Source organism: Physella acuta, unplaced genomic scaffold, assembly GCF_028476545.2.
Source record: "Physella acuta isolate Inbredline_101_S28 unplaced genomic scaffold, ASM2847654v3 ptg001864l, whole genome shotgun sequence".
Classification (NCBI taxonomy): Eukaryota; Metazoa; Mollusca; class Gastropoda; family Physidae; genus Physella; species Physella acuta.
The window spans coordinates 133919-152997 of record NW_026733370.1 but is presented as its reverse complement, the minus strand read 5'-3'; the positions used below and the strand labels follow the sequence as shown (position 1 = coordinate 152997).

The 19079-nt window shown below is 36.4% G+C and overlaps 1 protein-coding gene across 1 annotated transcript; it reads left to right on the top strand.

The window, feature by feature from the left end:
* Positions 1-2651: 2651 nt before the first annotated feature.
* Positions 2652-17897, top strand: LOC131930893 (zinc finger protein 836-like). Its single transcript, XM_059287553.1, has 7 exons — positions 2652-2938; positions 11251-12286; positions 12939-13089; positions 13955-14035; positions 15081-15236; positions 16353-16452; positions 17610-17897. The coding sequence occupies exons 2-7, from the start codon at positions 11572-11574 to the stop codon at positions 17739-17741; spliced, it is 1335 nt and encodes a 444-aa protein (XP_059143536.1). The 5' UTR covers positions 2652-2938; positions 11251-11571; the 3' UTR covers positions 17742-17897.
* The last annotated feature ends 1182 nt before the right edge of the window (positions 17898-19079 follow it).

Here is a 19079-nt window from a genome sequence, read left to right as displayed (position 1 = left end):
TCTCAATTTCCTTACGATTTGACTGCTACTGGTATACCAAGGATTCTCTCAGGCATTTATCCGACGGGAGGGGGGGGGGGGGTTATCTCTTACAACCCTCCCCTACCCAGTATTCACCCACCATCCTAGCACGTACATTGACCCTAGACACAATATTAAAAAAAATAGAAAACTTAAAATAAAAAATCAAATAGGCCTATACTTAAACTATTATTCCAACTTGGACTTAGTGCTGATCACACTATCCCTTTGTATGCCGTGGTCACAGAAACAAGTGAACTCTACTTCACTTGCCACGTAGACCGTGAGGTTTGAAAAGGAAAACTTTACTTTTTTTTTACTTATTATTCCACCTATCCCCCCCCCCCAAGGTGTTTTTTCCACTAGAGGTTTCAAATGCCCCCCTCGGCTAATTGACTGAATGAAATACTGTATTTCACACTTCTTGTGCCTCTCTCCCCAGCCCAATTGCCCACATGTATACACACATACATACACACACACACACATATATATATATATATAGGCCTACATATATATATATATATATATATATATATATATATATATATATATATATATATATATATATATATATATATATACATATATATATATATATATATATATATATATATATATATATATATATATATATATATATATATATATAGGCTATATGGGCAATTGTGTGTGTGTGTGGGGGGGGGGGCAAGTGTGTGTATGTGCGTGTGTGTGTGTGTTTGTGTGTGTGTGTGTGTGTGTGTGTTTACATCCGACGTGTCCGCCCCCCCCCCCCCCCCACCCCCCTCCCTCCATATCACAGCAAAGACCACATACATGTAACCCATACTCCTATCATGTAACGTAATTTATTTTCTCTCTCTTCGCGTCAAAGAATTGAGAACGACGTCTTGATACCCCGGTCAACAAAAGAAGTGGGCGGTGCCCGACGGTCTGAGGTTATCAGGAAACAGCCTAGCGCCGTGCCATCGGCTGGTGCTTCCCTGTCCCCCGCGGTCGTCTGCTGAATAGGTGGGGCGGTGGGCGCTCGCTAGTAAACATGCACCTCTCATTGGTTAAGACGTTTAGCTCTGACACACGCACCCTGGAGGGTAATTCTAGACCCCCCTTGCGTTTAAACGAACGCTCCATACAGCCGGGGACTAGAATAATCTCCCTTTAAAACTATGGTGTTTAACTTAAAATTTAGATTTTAGGTTTAGTTTATGGGTAGTTTTAAATAATTATTTAAAACTGACCATAATAAAAGGAAATATAAATCAGCTCAAACTAAGCTTTTGACTTAGACTTATAAAATTAGGATTAAAAATAAGCCAGAATTAATTAAATGTGTTTAGGTTACATCTAGCTTTTAGCTTTAGTTGAGTCAATGAAAAAATTAGATGTAGATCTAGATTTTAAAATAAAGAATTCTCAATCAAAGATAGGGTTAAGATCTGGAGTAGTGTTGATGTTGTTGGATAAATTATCTTCTAGAAACATAGCGTTTCTTTTATAGTTTCATAAGAGGTTCGCTTAAAATTATTTACTAGTTTTGAAAAAAAAGTAAATTGTATTCAATTTCATTCTGTCTTTTTGTCGAAAAATGTAGCATAATTTGAAGGTATATTTAAAAATTGCCATGTAAACAGCCCAATTACTATCTTATTGCATGATTTTAAAATCAAAATTTAATCAAGTCTTAATTCCGGAATAAAAGAAGTAATAAACCGGTAGTGATCTCCCCTAAACTTTCTCGAATATTCTTATATAAAACAACAGGGGATGGTAACTGGGGATACAGTTATGATTTTTAATCCATTTTAAATACTTAAACTTTTAAAAATAGAATAGAATCTCATAAAAAAAACATTGCGCACCAAGCAAACGCCGAATAAAAACGCGTATAATAGTGCGCAATATTATTAGTACTTTAAAAATTTACATTAGTTTTTTGAGAAATCGGAAGTAGCGTAAATTACTACTTCCAGTCAACGGAAATTACTCAAAATTTAACAGAAGGTAGAGAATTAGATCTTTTACTTACATGTGAAATTTCATTTATCTATCTGAAAATAGTACTCAAGTTATAGGCTTTTGAAAAATTCAAAGTAGGAAAAGTACCACTTCCGGTTATCGGAAATCGCTCAAAAGTTGATACGGATCTACGATTTTGATAAAATACTTATATATGAAATTTCATCAACCTAGCTGTAACGGTACTCAAGTTATCGTGTTTACACACAGACACACACACGGACAGACACACACACACACAGACATACGGACAAGATTGCAAAATTATGTTTTTCCGTATCAGTGAGGTGTAAAACGTCGAGATTTGTAAAAATCTCGATTTTTTTTTTTGCACGATTACAATACTTTCTCTATACTACGTATATACGAGAAAGTAAAAAGAAGCAAATGCTATAGACAAGAACAGCCTATACTAATACACACACAGCGATTATCCGGATTCCGTTTAAGCGGACGGTTAAGATTTCCTAATTAGTAGTAGGGTAATCAGAACTTCTAAAATCGCTAACGGAAGGTGAGGGGGCCGGGGTGGGTGGGGGATGGGGGGAGGGGTTACGTCTCCCAGTCCGGCAGCATTCCCCTATTGTTGTTAGATGGTCGCGTGGTAACTCACCAGATAGCAGCAACAGCGCTCGCGAGATCGGACACCATCTCTGGCTACCATCGCTTGCTACCATCGCATGCTACCATCGCTACCATCAGTAGACTAGAACTCGAGCAGGGCATGAAAGAAGTAATAGGAGACTAAGACACAGAGGGCGACTTGTGAGATTTAATATTTTGTCGTTACCTGGATAGACATAAATATTTGTTTCAAAAAGGATACCATAACATTACTCTGAAGTTAAAGATTCTAGGCATTCCATTACATTACTCTGAAGCTTTAGATTCTATGCAGGTATGTTTACTTAAGAGTATAATATTGTATAATTGTTGTAATGTACTAATCAACAATTTTGTAATATTAAATACGCCACAGTTATACCATTAATTTTAATCACTGATACTTTTGATATCTTGATATTTATATATGGGTCTAAATATTAAAACATGAGTATACTGCTATATACTATTATATATTAGTAGTTTTAGCTTTATAAGATTATATAAAAGGATGACTTCAACTAACAGGTATTGACCATGAATGACCGTGTGTGTCTAGTTTTAGTGGGGGAGGGGACTGAAATAGTAAAATGTAAAGCATCATTTCGAACCTTACGGTCCAGCGGGGCAGGTGAAGTAGACTTCATCTGTTTAATTCACCTAAGCATATTAAAACATAATATTGCTAGCACTTAGCCCAGCCGCCTTTAGTGATGGCGTTGTAGAACGATCAACTTTTAACCAGAAAGCCTCAAGTTCGGATTCCGGCATCGAGTCCACCCAGCTCTAATGGGTACCTGACTCACGATATGGAAAGTCAAGGCCTTAATTACTTAGCAATATATTACCATGTGAGATATGAATATTGTATAAATAATGTAGCGTAGTTAAAAGAAGAGGTACTACATTAGATTAAGTTTACTACGTTAGATTAGAGAGACCATGTTAGATAATGATAACCGAATTGGAGTGACATGTTGTTTCCCCTAAGAATAATTCCTTTTCAGTGGATCTGAAATGATGCTTTAGGGTCTTAAATAGTTCGACGTCATTTATAGATGCCTTGTCTTACTTGAACTAATCCTCTTTACTCCTAGTATAGCATAGCCTTCCATTTTCCCGGTCTCCGGCTGTTGATTTACAAACTCTATAACCGTACATAATCCAATACAGGACACCTATCTTTTTATTATCACTTTGACGCAAACATTCAATAAACTAACACACCATAGAATGCAGGACTAACTTAGTTTGGTGTTAACTAAATAATACTAACATTACAATACGTTAAAAAATAGCCTAAGGAATTATGTATATAATTTAGTAAACAGAATGTGCACATTCCTTTAACTTTATATAACATTTTATACATGAAAACTCCTCATATTTTATAACATTTCAATTTACAAACAACATTTTCTAAACCAGGGGTGGACTGGCCCGCCGGTCTACCGGAAAAATCCCCGTGGGCCCATTGGAAAAATTTTAAGTAGGCCCCAAGGAAAACATTTCTGCCCCCCTCCCCCCCCCCCCCCCCTAGTCCTTTTAGTGTTTTGATTTAAACATAATACTTTGTTGGTATTCCTCCGTTTTAACGTTTCCCTTCTTTCATACCAAGCAGCTAAATTCAGGCTTTGATGGAGAAAAAAAAATGCTCAATGAAAATTTCAATCAATCTGAGGTCCAGGGCCCATTATAAAAATTAAAATTTCCCCTGCGTATTAGACACAGCCAGTCCACCCCCCCCCCCCCAATACCTCATTCATTTAAATTTTGCAATATGTTTGTTGTTAATATTTACCTATTACATATTGTTACACGAGTGGCTTATAATGTTTTCTTGTGGTGTAATTTTACGCCGGGAGATTTTCTATTAGTTTCTAATGAAGTCATAACAGGAGATTTTCTGTATAGTGATGTGATCCCTACAATGTATTTTAAAACCCCACATTTCTTGCGGTATCTACTTGTTTATATATATATATATATATATATATATATATATATATATATATATATATATATATATATATATATATATATATATTATGTAGGATGATGGCGTCGGGAATTATATAATACAAAAAGGAAAACCTCAACACAACATAATTAATGTTTTATAACATAGTACCATAACATAATTTACACAAGCACAAATAACAAAACCATATATTTATTTAATATTTTTCTGTTGTTTAAACTAATTGCGAAATAAAATTCACGAACCTATTTTTTAAATTTTGACAATCCTTTTACACGTAATATTACATAGCGTGTCTCAAGTTGTTAAAGTTAAATCAATATCGAATCATTTCGTTATAAGTACGGGACTAGCTAAAATTGTGCTAATCACGGTCATAATTCGGCATCCCTTCACCATGTAGCGGGGGTCGGAGGGGGTGGGGGGTTGGCTTGTTCAGTGTATGAATGGTTGTAAATAGACGAATTTGTGTACAAAATAAAATTACATATTTAATAAATATCCGGTTAACAAATGTTAAATAATAGTCTACTGTAAGGTTAGTTGCCGAGACTAGACAAACGATTAGGTGGGCGAGCGACATTGCGAGCATATCCAAGTAATTTTAAATCGTGTAATGCATAGTGGTGTTTCTTTCAGACATTTTTCTTCGTGGAATGGGGTTGAAAATAAATATAGGGGGGTGGGAGGCAGAGGAGGACGGACCTTGATTAACGTATATATTTTCTATATAATTTAAAAAAAAAATTCTTCCTTTGAGGGAAAGAAATGCCTAAAAAAAACTCTGATAATCAACTTTTTCTTGTTTGTGCACAATACACATGGGGCAGATGATGTAGAGTTCATCTTTTTCAAATATCTTAACATACATTAGGATAGTGTCGTCAGTACCATATCATAATTTCCCCAACGTGAGTCGGGTGGACGCCGGTACTCACTAAAGACCCGAGCCCGGTAATTTAAAGTCATGAACAATGGTGTAATCGATCGAGCGTCTGCTAATCTTTCTCTAAATGAAAAATGCAGTAAAGTATACACAATTGTTAATCCTATTTTATAATATTTATTGTATCAGTATTAAATTGTATACGGAGTAGCCTGGCGGTAAGTCCTAAGTTCAAATTAGATTTCATGTCAGAAGACCGTCCCTGAGTCCACCCAACTCTGATGGGTACCTAACTCACATTAGGGTAAGTAAAGGCGGCTGGGCATAGTGCTGACCACACTATCCCTTCATGTGCCGAGGTCACAGAAACAAGTGAACTCTACTTCACTTGCCCCATAGACCATCAGGTTTGAAAGAGAAAAGAGAACTTTACTAATTAAATTGTATATCTTGTCCTTAGGTAACAAAACCCAACTCAAACATTTATTATGTAAATAAATTGTCGGGTTCTGGTTAAATATATTCGTGTACCTTCCCGATCCCTACCTTTAGATATACAACCAAAAACATTCGCTTTTAAATTGTGTCTAAAATGTAATAAAATAATACAAAACAAATCTGAATTCAAGGTTCGATAAACCATCAGCTTTCTATTGCTACAATAGTTTATGTTGGTGAATACGACCTCGCTGTTTTCCATTTACTGGTTCATGTTGGCAGAGGTGTTAGAGTCGAATGCCGGCGCCCAAGGCGAATAATCAACTATGCGCCCCCTACCAACATTTACATATTCTTAGTACCATTAGCAAAAAATCATCCCGCCCGAGTCAGAGGCGTAGCGACCCATTCCTTTGCCAGAGTCAAACTATCAAATTCACGTAGTTCCGTCCCCCCCCCCCCTCCTCAGAATTTAATAAATGATTATTCATAATAACGAAAAAGCGCCATCCCTCATTTTAGAAAAGTTTGGGGGCGTTTTTATCAGCAATGGTACCTTACCAGTTTTTATTTTCATGTTACTCAATTGATGTAGAAAACAGTTCGATCAGTCGGTAAAGTAAAGTAGCAATCTGCTTTCTTAGATTTCTCTATGCAATTCAATAAACCCGCTTTGAATGACATTGAGTTTATTTTCAACACAATTAGCGTATCATAAATTATTCTGTGCGACTATCGAGTTTATAAAGCATTAATTACCTGCATATCGGCTTGTTCAAATGGTCAGCTACATTTCAACCACCCTCATCTTTATCTTTGTTCAAAAGTAAGTAAAACTACACTTTCCTACCGGATTTAAAATATGTGTTAGCTTTAGGAAGCTTGAAAAACAGGCGTCGTGACTGAAATAGCAAATATCGACACAGATTATTGTACCTGTGTCTACCCTTGGCCTTAAAATTATATTCTTTGTCATTATTTGATATTTGAAAGCTCTAGTTTATTATTCTTTTTTTTTTCTGAAGAAAAAGGCAGGTACGGTGACTTAAACATATCTGATATTTAGCGTCTAGAAACCGATTTTCTATATTTTCATTCCGGTGATTTAATAACACAAAATGAATGTAGTGAAAAATAGCCGCATTTATTAATTAACTGGATTTATAAATTCAAATAGTTGCATTAATAATTTTAACTGGATTTACTAATTCAAAGAGTCGTATTAATTATTTTGACTGGATTTATTAATTAAAATAGTTGCATTAATTATTTTAAAAGCCTAAGATATTAATACATAGGGCCGTATTTATTAATTCTAATAACCGAATTAATAAATATAAATATTTATTAATTTTAATAGCCTTACATAGTGATTTAAATATCTTAAATAGTCGCATTTTTTAAAATTCAAATAGCGCAGTTATGTATTTAAATAACCTGAGTTTTTTTTTAAAATAGGCATAATTGCTCACTCATTCGATTTAAGAAATTACAAATCCTTATTTTCATTTCTGCACTTTAGAGACTATGTTACATGGAATTTTAAAAAAATTGTTCAATAACATAACTATTTTTATCTTTTCTATTTTAAAATGAAGATTACAACATACTTTAAAATCAGCTTTATTATAATTAAATGGATATATTTGAATTTAAATATAGATATTTTGTTGTTACAATGCTAAACTAGTTTCCCACTTAACGTACTCCATTTTGAAATAAACAGAAAGCCAAACACATAAGAATCCTGAAGTCCTAACTTAATTTAGTCCTCACTTAATTATATTAAAAAATAGCATGGGTCCGTCGTTCAATCAAATCGGCAAGCTTTGAGTAAATCTTGGACCTAGGGAAACATACGTTCTTCCCCAGCATATGGCATGTTTTAATTAGCTCTGCATTGGAGAGAAAGGAGCGGGCGTTGTGGTGTCTTGTCTAGATGCTGTGGTCAGATTGACCCTCACGTGTAAAGCTAGTTTCAGATAAAAGGAGACATTGTCTATATCCAGTATTTAAATTAAAAATAAATTTAAAAAACGCTGTGAATATATGCGTTAATGTAAAGCCCATTCTTCGGTAATTTCTTCTGTTAAATTAAAAAGAAAAAAATATTTAAAAAAAAAAAAATAAAAGTCTTGGTAGTCCTGACATTGTAACTAAATTTAACTCAGAATATTATTATTTTTTACTTTTTCGTTAGTTGCATACATTTTTTAGGTTAAAGTAATTAGCATACACTTAGTTTGTATGCAGAAGGCATTTAACAAAAATGTATTTATATTTGAAAAACGTTAGCAACAAAGTGACTCAAGAATAATTTAAAGTTAACTTGTTGAAAAGGACAGTCCATGGGGGCAAATGAAGTAGAGTTCACCTGTTTCTGCGACCTCGGCGTATGAAGGTAATTAAGGTATAATGTGGTCAGCATAACGCTCAGCTGACTTTACTTTTTTTTTTACCGTGAGTTTGGTACTCATCAGAGCTGGGTGTACTCGGGGATTTCCTACTGATTTAAACTCAGATTTCAAAGTCAAGACTTTTGGGTTGGCAGTCTAACTGTCTACCGCTAGCCCCAGACACCCCATTAAAGAAAAATTTAGCACCAACTGAAATTAATTTTAGATTTCTTAAATTATTATTTTTTTTTATCTCGTAGTTTGATTAAAATTGAACAAAAGTTTGAATATATTTATTTTAAAAAGAGGACTTTACTAAATTTGTCAAAATCCAGTTTTAAATGCCTGAACCATTTAACAATTCTGATAGTGTATCTACACATACCTGCATTGACAAATGTATAGTCTCTGTGGCTCTAAAACCTACTAACCAAAACCTTTGTTTTTAAACCACTTTTTATTTTATTTATTTTAATTCGGATTTAATCAGTAAATGAGTTGTTTTTTTTAAGTTCTATAATCCCTACATGATCTTCATATTTTATATTACGATTTACGGTATCCATATATAATCAGTCATGAATTCAAGCATAACAGAGGTAACCCGCGTTTTTCGTTACGTATTTAATATGTGTGTGTACAGCTTGACTTGTTAGATTACAATACAATTATATTGAAAGTTAGAGTTGACTGAGTCTATACTCTTCTCGTGACTTGATAATCCTTCTAAATTTAAGGAGTCTGTAGCCCAGTAAATAATTTTGCGTCATTCAATTTTCAGTCAAAAGATTACGATACAGCTACATTAGAGTAAAGTAAAGAATCCTCTTTTAGACCTAGCGATCCACTGGGCAGATGAAGTAGAGTTCATTAGTTTCTTGACCTCGGCATGAAGGGAAGGTGTGGTCAGCACTTTGCCCAGTCGACTTTACTTCCCCTAACTAGCTTTAGGTAACAGCCGAGCTGGGTGGACTCAAGGACGTTCTACGGACTTTGGCCGGCTTCGAACGCGAGACATTTGGGTTAGCAGCCTAGCGCTCTACCACTTATGCCACGCTGTCCCATTAGAATCACTGGTCATTATTTTCGGCCAAAGAAATTTTCAACCTATGCTCACTAAATTACTTTAGCTTTTAGTTAACAGTAATCTGACCTTTTCAAACTCGGGTTTCGACCTTTATTTTTCAATCAAGATCCCAAGAAATATTTCCTGTAATTTATATGACTTCATCCGATTTTCAGCCAAAGACTACTATACTATTTTATTAGAGTCATTCGACAATTTTTTTCAGCCAAAGTGTAAAACACACATTTTTCCAAGGGCTCCATATATGAAGCTTAAATGAAGCTTTCTGCCATCCCATACTTGACGATCCTCCAAACTTGAAAGTTTAGAACACAACATTTTTTCAAGGGCCCCAGATATTTTCAGCTTAGGTGACCCTTAATGAAGCTTTCTCCCACCCCGCACTTAACAACCCCCCCCCCTTGAAAGTTTAGAACACATTTTTTTCAAGGGCACAAGATATTTCCAGTTTAGGTGCCCCCTTAATGAAGCTTTCTCCCACCCCCGGTACTTAATGGAAGGTTCCAGACCAAATACCAACTTTCTCCAGACTCGCTACTAACCAGGCATGGGTGCACGGGCGAGGTCAAACAGAAGACCGGCATATTTACTGCACGGTTTTAGTATCGGCCCTATCCGAGCCGGTCCCGCTTTCAGGGGGAACAATGGAGGGCCATCTGGTCACCGATTATCTCCCCTGGTATTCTTCAGAAAGCTACTGTAGTTGGGTTTTACTATTTGTCATGGTGAATTCCTCGCAGTGGCCAAGAGATAAGGGGAAGCAATTGTCTGTTGGTCTGAAAAACAAGTGAATTCTTTCCCCTGAATCTTATTGTTTTCGTACGAATTTGCTCTTTGTAAGAAAAAAAATTGGTTTGTTTTTTGTAAATGTTGTAAGGGTGACATCATTGTGGAGACAAACCTTCTGGAGATGGGCGAAGAAGACGTTAAGATAACGGAGGTTGGGTACCAGTCCAGTCTTCTTAAAATAGAGAATTCTGTTCTTGTGTAAATGCCGGCAGGGCATGGGTGTGTTGTATGAAGACTTGGTGTTCTGCTGGTAACGCGGTTAATATCAGATTAAAATTACTACCAGGTCTAGGGTTTAGACTAGGGTTAGTACTGGAGCTAAAGGCTGTGTTTTGGTTATAGTTTTGGCTTGGGTTAATGTTAGACTAAGTATAGCCGTCCTAAAAACAAATACGCGTCTTCAGTAGGGGCTATATACCAATAATTCTAACTCTATAGAAGTTAATGAAATCTTTAAGAAAACCTGTGGATAATGCATGGATGGATACCTAAGTTGCTAATGAAATATTAAAATAACATCTCTAGATAATGAATGGATGGATACCTAAGTTTATTCCATTTTTTAAGCTAAAATATATAAAGAGCTCCAACGACAATATTTGCTGGTCTTATAGTTGTCACTACTCATAAGGTGTGCTGTAATTTGTTGTTTTGTTTTGTGTGTCGTTGTCGAAGCAAAATATTTACATAGGCCCCAAACTACGACCTTTAGTCTAACTCAAAGAGTCAAATAAAAGAGAATGATTCGCTAATGCTTTGGCCGTCAAAAAATGGTTTTAAAGTTTACTTTTTAATAGTTATTTTTCGTTCATTTGGTTCAAAGGACATACTTTTGTAACATTGATTTTTTTTTCTTTTTTTTTTCAACTCTGTCGTAAAAATAGAAAGCCAAAAATAAACAACAACAAAACAGAAACACCATTAAAATAAACTACGAACTATCGTGAACCAGACATGACTTCAAATGTTTATTCAAATAAAATACACAATGATAGTTCTGTTACAAATAATCTTCTTGTATCTGTTGCAGCACTGAGTATAATGATTCCGGGCAACAATCATCGAACAAAGATTGAAACCTACTGAGTACAGTTTACTAACAAAGGTCATAGAAGAAACTTTACTTGCTGCTGAGCGTTAGTCAAATTTGTTTGGAGTGAAAACCCATTAGACAAGGATAATCGTCAAAATAGATCATCGACCTAAAATCAGTCCATCTGTTGAAGATCATCGACCAAAAATCAACCCGTCGGTCAAAGACGACTTTCCAAGATCACTGATCAAATATCACTGACCAAAGATCATTGGCCACAGATAATATCCCAAGACAGCCTTGACCTTACAAAAAAAAATGGTTGACGTCCCCAATGTACTGCAGTACCCCATACACTTCCCCCACCTTCACGCCCCCGTCCCCATCCACCTGCCCCCAAATTGGAGGGAGTTTCACCTCTACCACCCCCCTGCGCCCCCGACCCTGATCCAGCTCACCCCTCCCCATCATATCCACGGGCTTACACTGGAGCACCCCCAGGCCTTCATTCCTCACCAGTACCTCCCCGACCCCCCACCCCAGGGAATAAAAAACTATTACCACCAACCTAACATGGATGGACACGCTTTACCCAGCGGGGCTTTCTCCCAGCAACACATCACCACCAACACCAACAACAACAACAACACACTGAGAGAGAATTGCACACGAGCACACAAACAGGAACAGATCAAAATTTTCGCCAAAAGCATCCAAGCCTTCGACACCAAACCACTACGGGAATCACGTGACCTATCCCATGACTTCCAAGACTTCCAACGTGGGGTCGATCCGGCTCCACTTTTCTCTAAAGACGATCTGAAAAGGAAGCACGCGGCTAATTTTAGAATCGGGAAACTCCGAAAATCTTCAAAGGAGCCTAGAAACTGGTGCGTTGGACAATTTGATAAAGAGGATATTAAAAGCGAAGTGAAAGTAATAACGGAACAATTAAATTTTGGGAATCGACCTGACGCATATACTTATCAGACTGCGGCGGATGTGACGTCAGAGTCAAGTTTCGCGCAACCAGGTAATGTTGTTTACGATTATTTTCTCCATAACTTTTCCTTTCTTTGCATTGAACATCATACAAAGGTTTAATTGTTTTTCTCTGTCTCTAAATAAAACACTGATACTAGCGAGATACTAGCGAAGGCACATGATGTTTACAAATAAAATGTTGAAATTTCCAGAAAAAAATATTTAAAAAATAAAATTTGTATCCAGAACGTTGGGTCTCGCAGTTTCTTTAATTAACAAAAATTCGGGTCAAATACATAGTTATATTTTTGAAAATATCACCAATGATGTTTTTAAAATAATGTTTTGGAATTAATTAAAAGGTTATATTCTGAAATTGAAATAATTAGTAAATAAAAAAATCATTACTGTCAACAGTTAAACATTTAATAACATGAATTAATTATACATATCTATATCTATTTTAATAGGCATATATATATATATATATATATATATATATATATATATATATATATATATATATATATATATATATATATATATAGACCTATATATGTATAAATAATACATATTTGAATAAAACTGTTAATTAAATATTTTTTTATACAATTTAATTATAATCATGGTCAATGTTTAAATGGGAGTCCAGAAACCATCGAAGTTCAATTAATTAGGCAGTACTGTTTCTTTTTACATAGATCTGCGCAGGTCTCTAGTTGTGGTCAAGCCTCGATTTGACTTCGCCAACCTCCCCAGGATGGTCAGCGAGGAGAACTCACGGGTGGATGACGTCAGCGAGAGAACGGTCAAGGTCGTCAGTCACGTGCTATTGCACGCGCAACCAATCAGGTACTTAGCCATACACACTATTGTTAAAGTGCTACTTTCGTTTTGTGGTGCATGGATATGTGTTTGTAGTACATATAAGGAATTTAAAAATGTTATTGTTGATCTTAGTTTCGATTTAACTCCTGTATATGACTGATGATAAACACACTCATATTATGTGTTGGGCTTTTGTGTAGGCTTGAGTTTACCTGAATTCACTCAGCCCTAATGTGTACCTGAATAGAATTGGGCGTGCTAAGATAAAGCATACAATCAGAATTCACACAGCCCTAATGTGTACCTGAATAGAATTGGGCGTGCTAAGATAAAGCATACAATCAGAATTCACACAGCCCTAATGTGTACCTGAATAGAATTGGGCGTACTAAGATAAAGCATACAATCAGAATTCACACAGCCCTAATGTGTACCTGAATAGAATTGGGCGTACTAAGATAAAGCATACAATCAGAATTCACTCAGCCCTAAAGTGTACCCGAATAGAATTGGAAGTAGTAAAATGAAGCATACAATCAATTATTTGTCATCTTTATGGTCATTTTCCATGCCTCACACTTATTTTTATTTTTTAGTATTGCTCTGTTCCTAAAAATCATGTTTTTATTGCCTTTATCGGAGTCAATGGCCTCAATGGCGCATAACCAGTTGACACGTATCCTTAATTGTGATGGAGGCGTGGTCGAGTCGGCAAAAGCTCGATCCCTTCCAACAATAAAAATTAAGAACGAAGAAGAAGAAGAATTGCCTTTATGTATTTTAGATTTATTAACATTTTCGCTTCTTTATTCTAAATCTATACCCATAGCCACATCAGTAAAACAAACTTATACAACGTATGTTCTTAAACTTTTCTTTTTTCTCCCAGTAACGGCCAATTGCCTACGACAGTGCAGGCGTTTCCCAACAACAAACTTCGTAAGGCTGGCAGACGACAGTCTCGCCCCAGGTAGGTTAGTGTTAATCTTATGTTAACCCATTTTGACCCTTCCGACAGGAGCACAACACAAAAGCTGTTCCAGTTTTCACAAAGTTAACTGCCTTCGATAGCTCTTTGTTACAAATGAAATGACCTCCAAAAAAACAATTTTTACCATAAAACGTTACAATATTATTACACCTTTACAACTATTTTACAACAGTTTTAAAAAACAATTAAGATCTAAGTTAACCCTAGCTCCCTTCTAAGGCTTTACTCATTTTCAGAGTTTCACTCAAGCTAACCGAACTAAATCAAAATTTATGTTGACTTTATTTTATTTTTTTGTAATTCTGTAACCTTAATTAGTGCTATTCAAAAAAAAAGTTTATCATATGTTAATCCAAATTTAAACATATGTTAACTCTGCAAAAAAAAGATGTAGCCACAAATTAATAAAATATTAATCCAATATTAATTAATATTAATTCACAGCAACACTGTCTTAACTTTTTGTAAGCCGAAGTTAATATTAAGTTTACCCTAACTTAACAGTTATATCAAAACCTTAAAAATATAAAGCCAACTCTTAGTTATTTTCTTACACTCTTAAGTTAACCCTAACCATACCCTCTAAAGAAACTACCAGTAAGTTGAACCTAAGCCACCCTTTAGTTAACCGTAACTTTTCGCTTTTAATCAAAACTTAATCCCATAAAAATCATCAAGCTAACTCTTAATTAACCCACCTTAAAAGTTGACATAAGTTAACTCTAATTAGTTAACCATACATTAACTCTAACTTAACCCTCTATAACAGGTAACACTAAGTTAAAAATGTGTTTACCATTCAATAAACCTAAGTTAACCTACTATAATAGTTAACTCTGTTAATCCTAAGTTAATCCTAGATTAACCTTCTATAAAAGTTAACCCTAAGTTAACACTCAGCTAACCTTACGTTAACCTAAGTTTAACCTAAGTTAAAACTAAGTTAACCCTTAGTTAACCTTAAGTTAACCCTAAGTTAACTCTAAGTTACACCTAAGTTAACCCACTGTTTACTTGTCACCAGGAGTAAGAAACAGTTTATCTGCAAGTATTGCTCACGTGAGTTCACCAAGTCCTACAACCTGCTCATCCACGAGAGAACGCACACGGACGAGCGGCCTTTCACGTGCGATTCGTGCGGGAAGTCTTTCCGTAGGCAGGACCACCTGAGAGACCACAGGTGGGTGGTGGTGGTTCATGGTGGTGGGAGGTGTTGGTGGTGTTGGTAGTTGATGGTGGTGTTGGTAGTTGATGGTGGTGGGTGGTGTTGGTGGTGTTGGTAGATGATGGTGTTGGTGGTGTTGGTGGTTGATGGTGGTGTTGGTAGTTGATGGTGGTGTTGGTAGTTGATGGTGGTGTTGGTAGTTGATGGTTGTGGATGGTGTTGGTAGTTGATGGTGTTGGTAGTTGATGGCGGTGGATGGTGTTGGTAGTTAATGGTGTTGGTAGTTGATGGTTGTGTTGGTATTTGATGGTTGTGTTGGTAGTTGATGGTTGTGTTGGTAGTTGATGGTTGTGTTGGTAGTTGATGGTTGTGTTGGTAGTTGATGGTGGTGGGTGGTGTTGGTAGCTAATTGTGGTGGTTGGTTATGGTAGTTACTGATAATTGCTGCTGTTGGTTGTTAATGATAGTTGGTGGTATTAGTATTCAAAAGTAGTGGTAGTTAATAGTGATGTATGGTGTTGACAGTTAATGATGGCTGGTGGTGTTGGTAGTTTATGCCAGTTGGTCATGTTGGTAGTTACATGTACTTTGTGATTCAGGTAGTTAAAGGCAGTTGGTGGTATTTGTAGTAAATGGTGTCTGGTTTCGATAATAATTAATGGTAATAGGTTCTGCTAGTACTTAAAAGTAGTGGTGCAAATATTTAACGGAAATAAGTAGTGGGTCACTAACAATGACGTAATCAGCTGTAATATAATTGTAATGTTTTTTTTTTTATCAAAGGTAGTGGTCAGAGTTAGTTAAGAAGGTGAGGCTTCTATAGGGAATGTAGAATGCTTGTAATTGTAATTAATATAGCTATAATTTCTATCGTGATATTAGAAGTCGTTGGTAGTTTAGAAGGGGAGTCTAAGTGATATAAAAACCTAATAGTCAGAACTACAGTGTATCTTAACGAATGTAAAAAAAAAAATACTCAGTTAATATTGTGAAATTGTGAATGACAACGTGTTGTTTCTAATGTAAGCACAACCTGTGTTGTCAATTTAGTTTTGTCATATTAGTGATATTTATCTCAATTATTCATATACTGAAGAGATTTATGTTTTATATTTACTTTTGATCGGCCAGGTATATCCACAGTAAAGAGAAACCATACAGGTGTATGGAGTGTGGGAAAGGTTTTTGTCAGGCCAGGACGCTGACCGTTCACAAGGCGACACACATACAGGTAGAGTGCAATACACACATATGTATGACAACACACATAAGTGTACATCTCACACATGAGGCACATACACAAGGCGACACACATACTGGTATAGTCATATAAACCGTATGTATGACAACACACATAAATTTGAGGCACATACACAAGGCGACACATATACATGTAGAGTGCGATACACACGTATGTATGACAACACACATAAATGTACATCCCACACAACAGGCATATACACAGTGGCAGACATACACTTACAGGTAGAGTCCAATACACACATATGCCTTTTATCACACACTCACACTAATTTACAGGACCCACTATACACAGTCACAAACATGTGCAAAAAGGTAAAATTCATACAATACATTGTTTTCTCTCTTTGCTTCATACTCATTCACACACTCAAGCACATACATTCACACATAAACTCGCACTCACTAACAAATGCACGAAATTTCTTAAAACTTCCACAAAATAAAAATAAAAAACTCACTCACGCTTGCGCATAATCCCACTCACGCACAGTCATGAACACACGTTCGTGGTTTAGCTCACAAACACATATGCAAACTCTCACACACACACACACACACTCAAAAATGCTCTCATTTGGTTGTTATCGAGGTTGACTAACACGATCTTAAACATATGTACGCGAGCACACACACACATACACACACATACACACACTCATGCATGCACACATACTCTCACTCACACTCACATACCCTCATGCATACATACACATACACTCTTACACACATACACAAACACAGTAGCTCACAAACGAGAAAACATATGAGCAAACACACACTTTCTACCACATATACGGTATCTGCCTATACATTTTATTTGATGGGGGCAGGTGGATGAAGCCTGCTACATTTTAAAATAAATATATATTTGTGTGGGCGTAATTAGACCTATGTGCCGATAATTTTCATATAAGCTCACCAACTTTGTTTTTACTGGGGGGGGGGCGTGAGGTGGCTACGCTACGCTTCCTTAGCAACCAACTTGAATCGCCTATCATTCAGTACACATAATGCTATTATCACTAGATCTATATAGAGCTACCGCTACTGTTCGTCATATCCTGTCTGTATACACATAAACATCACTACAAGCTGAAAATAACCGAATAAACAAAACTATTCCAGAAAGACGACCCCGCATCGAAACCTCAACCACCACAAGAACGGTCCTTCTCTACAGGGTCGTTAACATCATCGCCCACCCTATCAACTTCGTCCATGGCGTCCCTAGAGATCTCGTTAAAGCTCGAGGTCTGACGTCATGTCACGAGAAGAGTGACGTCAGCAACCAGGAAGAGAGACTTCAAAACTTTAGACATCTATTTGGAACACGAACTGCAAATTAATGTAGAGATTACCAGAAAGAATAAATAGATTTACTTGTGTAAATAAACAGTGCCTTACAAAGAACAATTTTTGCTTTTGTTTTATTTATAACGTTAGCATGTATTTATTTTTAAATCGAATAGGATAAACTATATAGGATATATATTTTATAGAGACGATATATAAATACTTAAAATACCATTATTTAGTTACTTCCTCTGATTATTCTGTTACTTCATCTGAACACTTTTTAGTAACAACTCTCCTTTGTTATGATAGCAACGATTACATACAAAAAACGGTGGGCAACCAGGACTAAATGTAGGTGGGTCGCCAGGATAAAATTCAGGTGGGCCGCGAGGATAAAATGTAGGTGGGCCGCCAGGATAAAATTTAGGTGGGCCGCCAGGATAAAGTTTAGGTGGGCGCCATGATGTAATCAATGTGTGCAGCATGGATAAAATTCCGGCGGGCCGCCAGGATAAAATTCAAGTGGGCCGCCAGGATAAAATGTAGGTGGGCCGCCAGGATAAAATTTAGGTGGGCCGCCAGGATAAAATTTAGGTGGGTTGCCATGATAAAATTGTGGTGGGCCGCCATGATAAAATTTAGGTGGGCTTCCAGAATAAAATTCAGGTGGGCCGCCAGGATAAAATTTAGGTGGGCCGCCATGATAAAATTGTGGTGGGCCGCCAGGATAAAATTTACGTGGGCCGCCATGATAAAATTTAGGTGGGCCGCCATGATAAAATTGTGGTGGGCCGCCATGATAAAATTTAGGTGGGATTCCAGAATAAAATTCAGGTGGGCCGCCAGGATAAAATTTAAGTGGGCCGCCAGGATAAAATTCACATGGGCCGCCAGGATAACATTTCAGATGGGCCGCCATGATAAAATTGTGGTGGGCCGCCAGGATAAAATTTAGGTGGGCCGCTAGGATAAAATTCAGATGGGTAACTCGTACTGTCTTCGGCTATCAGTGTTGTTTTTTTTTTTTACATAAATGTCTTCATTAAATTAACCGGTATGCGGAGTGTTCTAATTGTATATTGCAATTTGTAAAGTAATTTGTAACCCTTTAGACATCGGTCCTTAAGCTAGGTTTAAAAACATACACTATGAAACTTGCACACGGGAATGGACCACTTTTATTTATTTTCACCGCTTTTTTTTTTCCGCGTAGACACTGCTAGTCTACCCGTGATTGTGTTTAATGTTTCTTAAAAACATTTATTCTGGGTGCAGCCCCCCCCCCCCGACACCCAAACA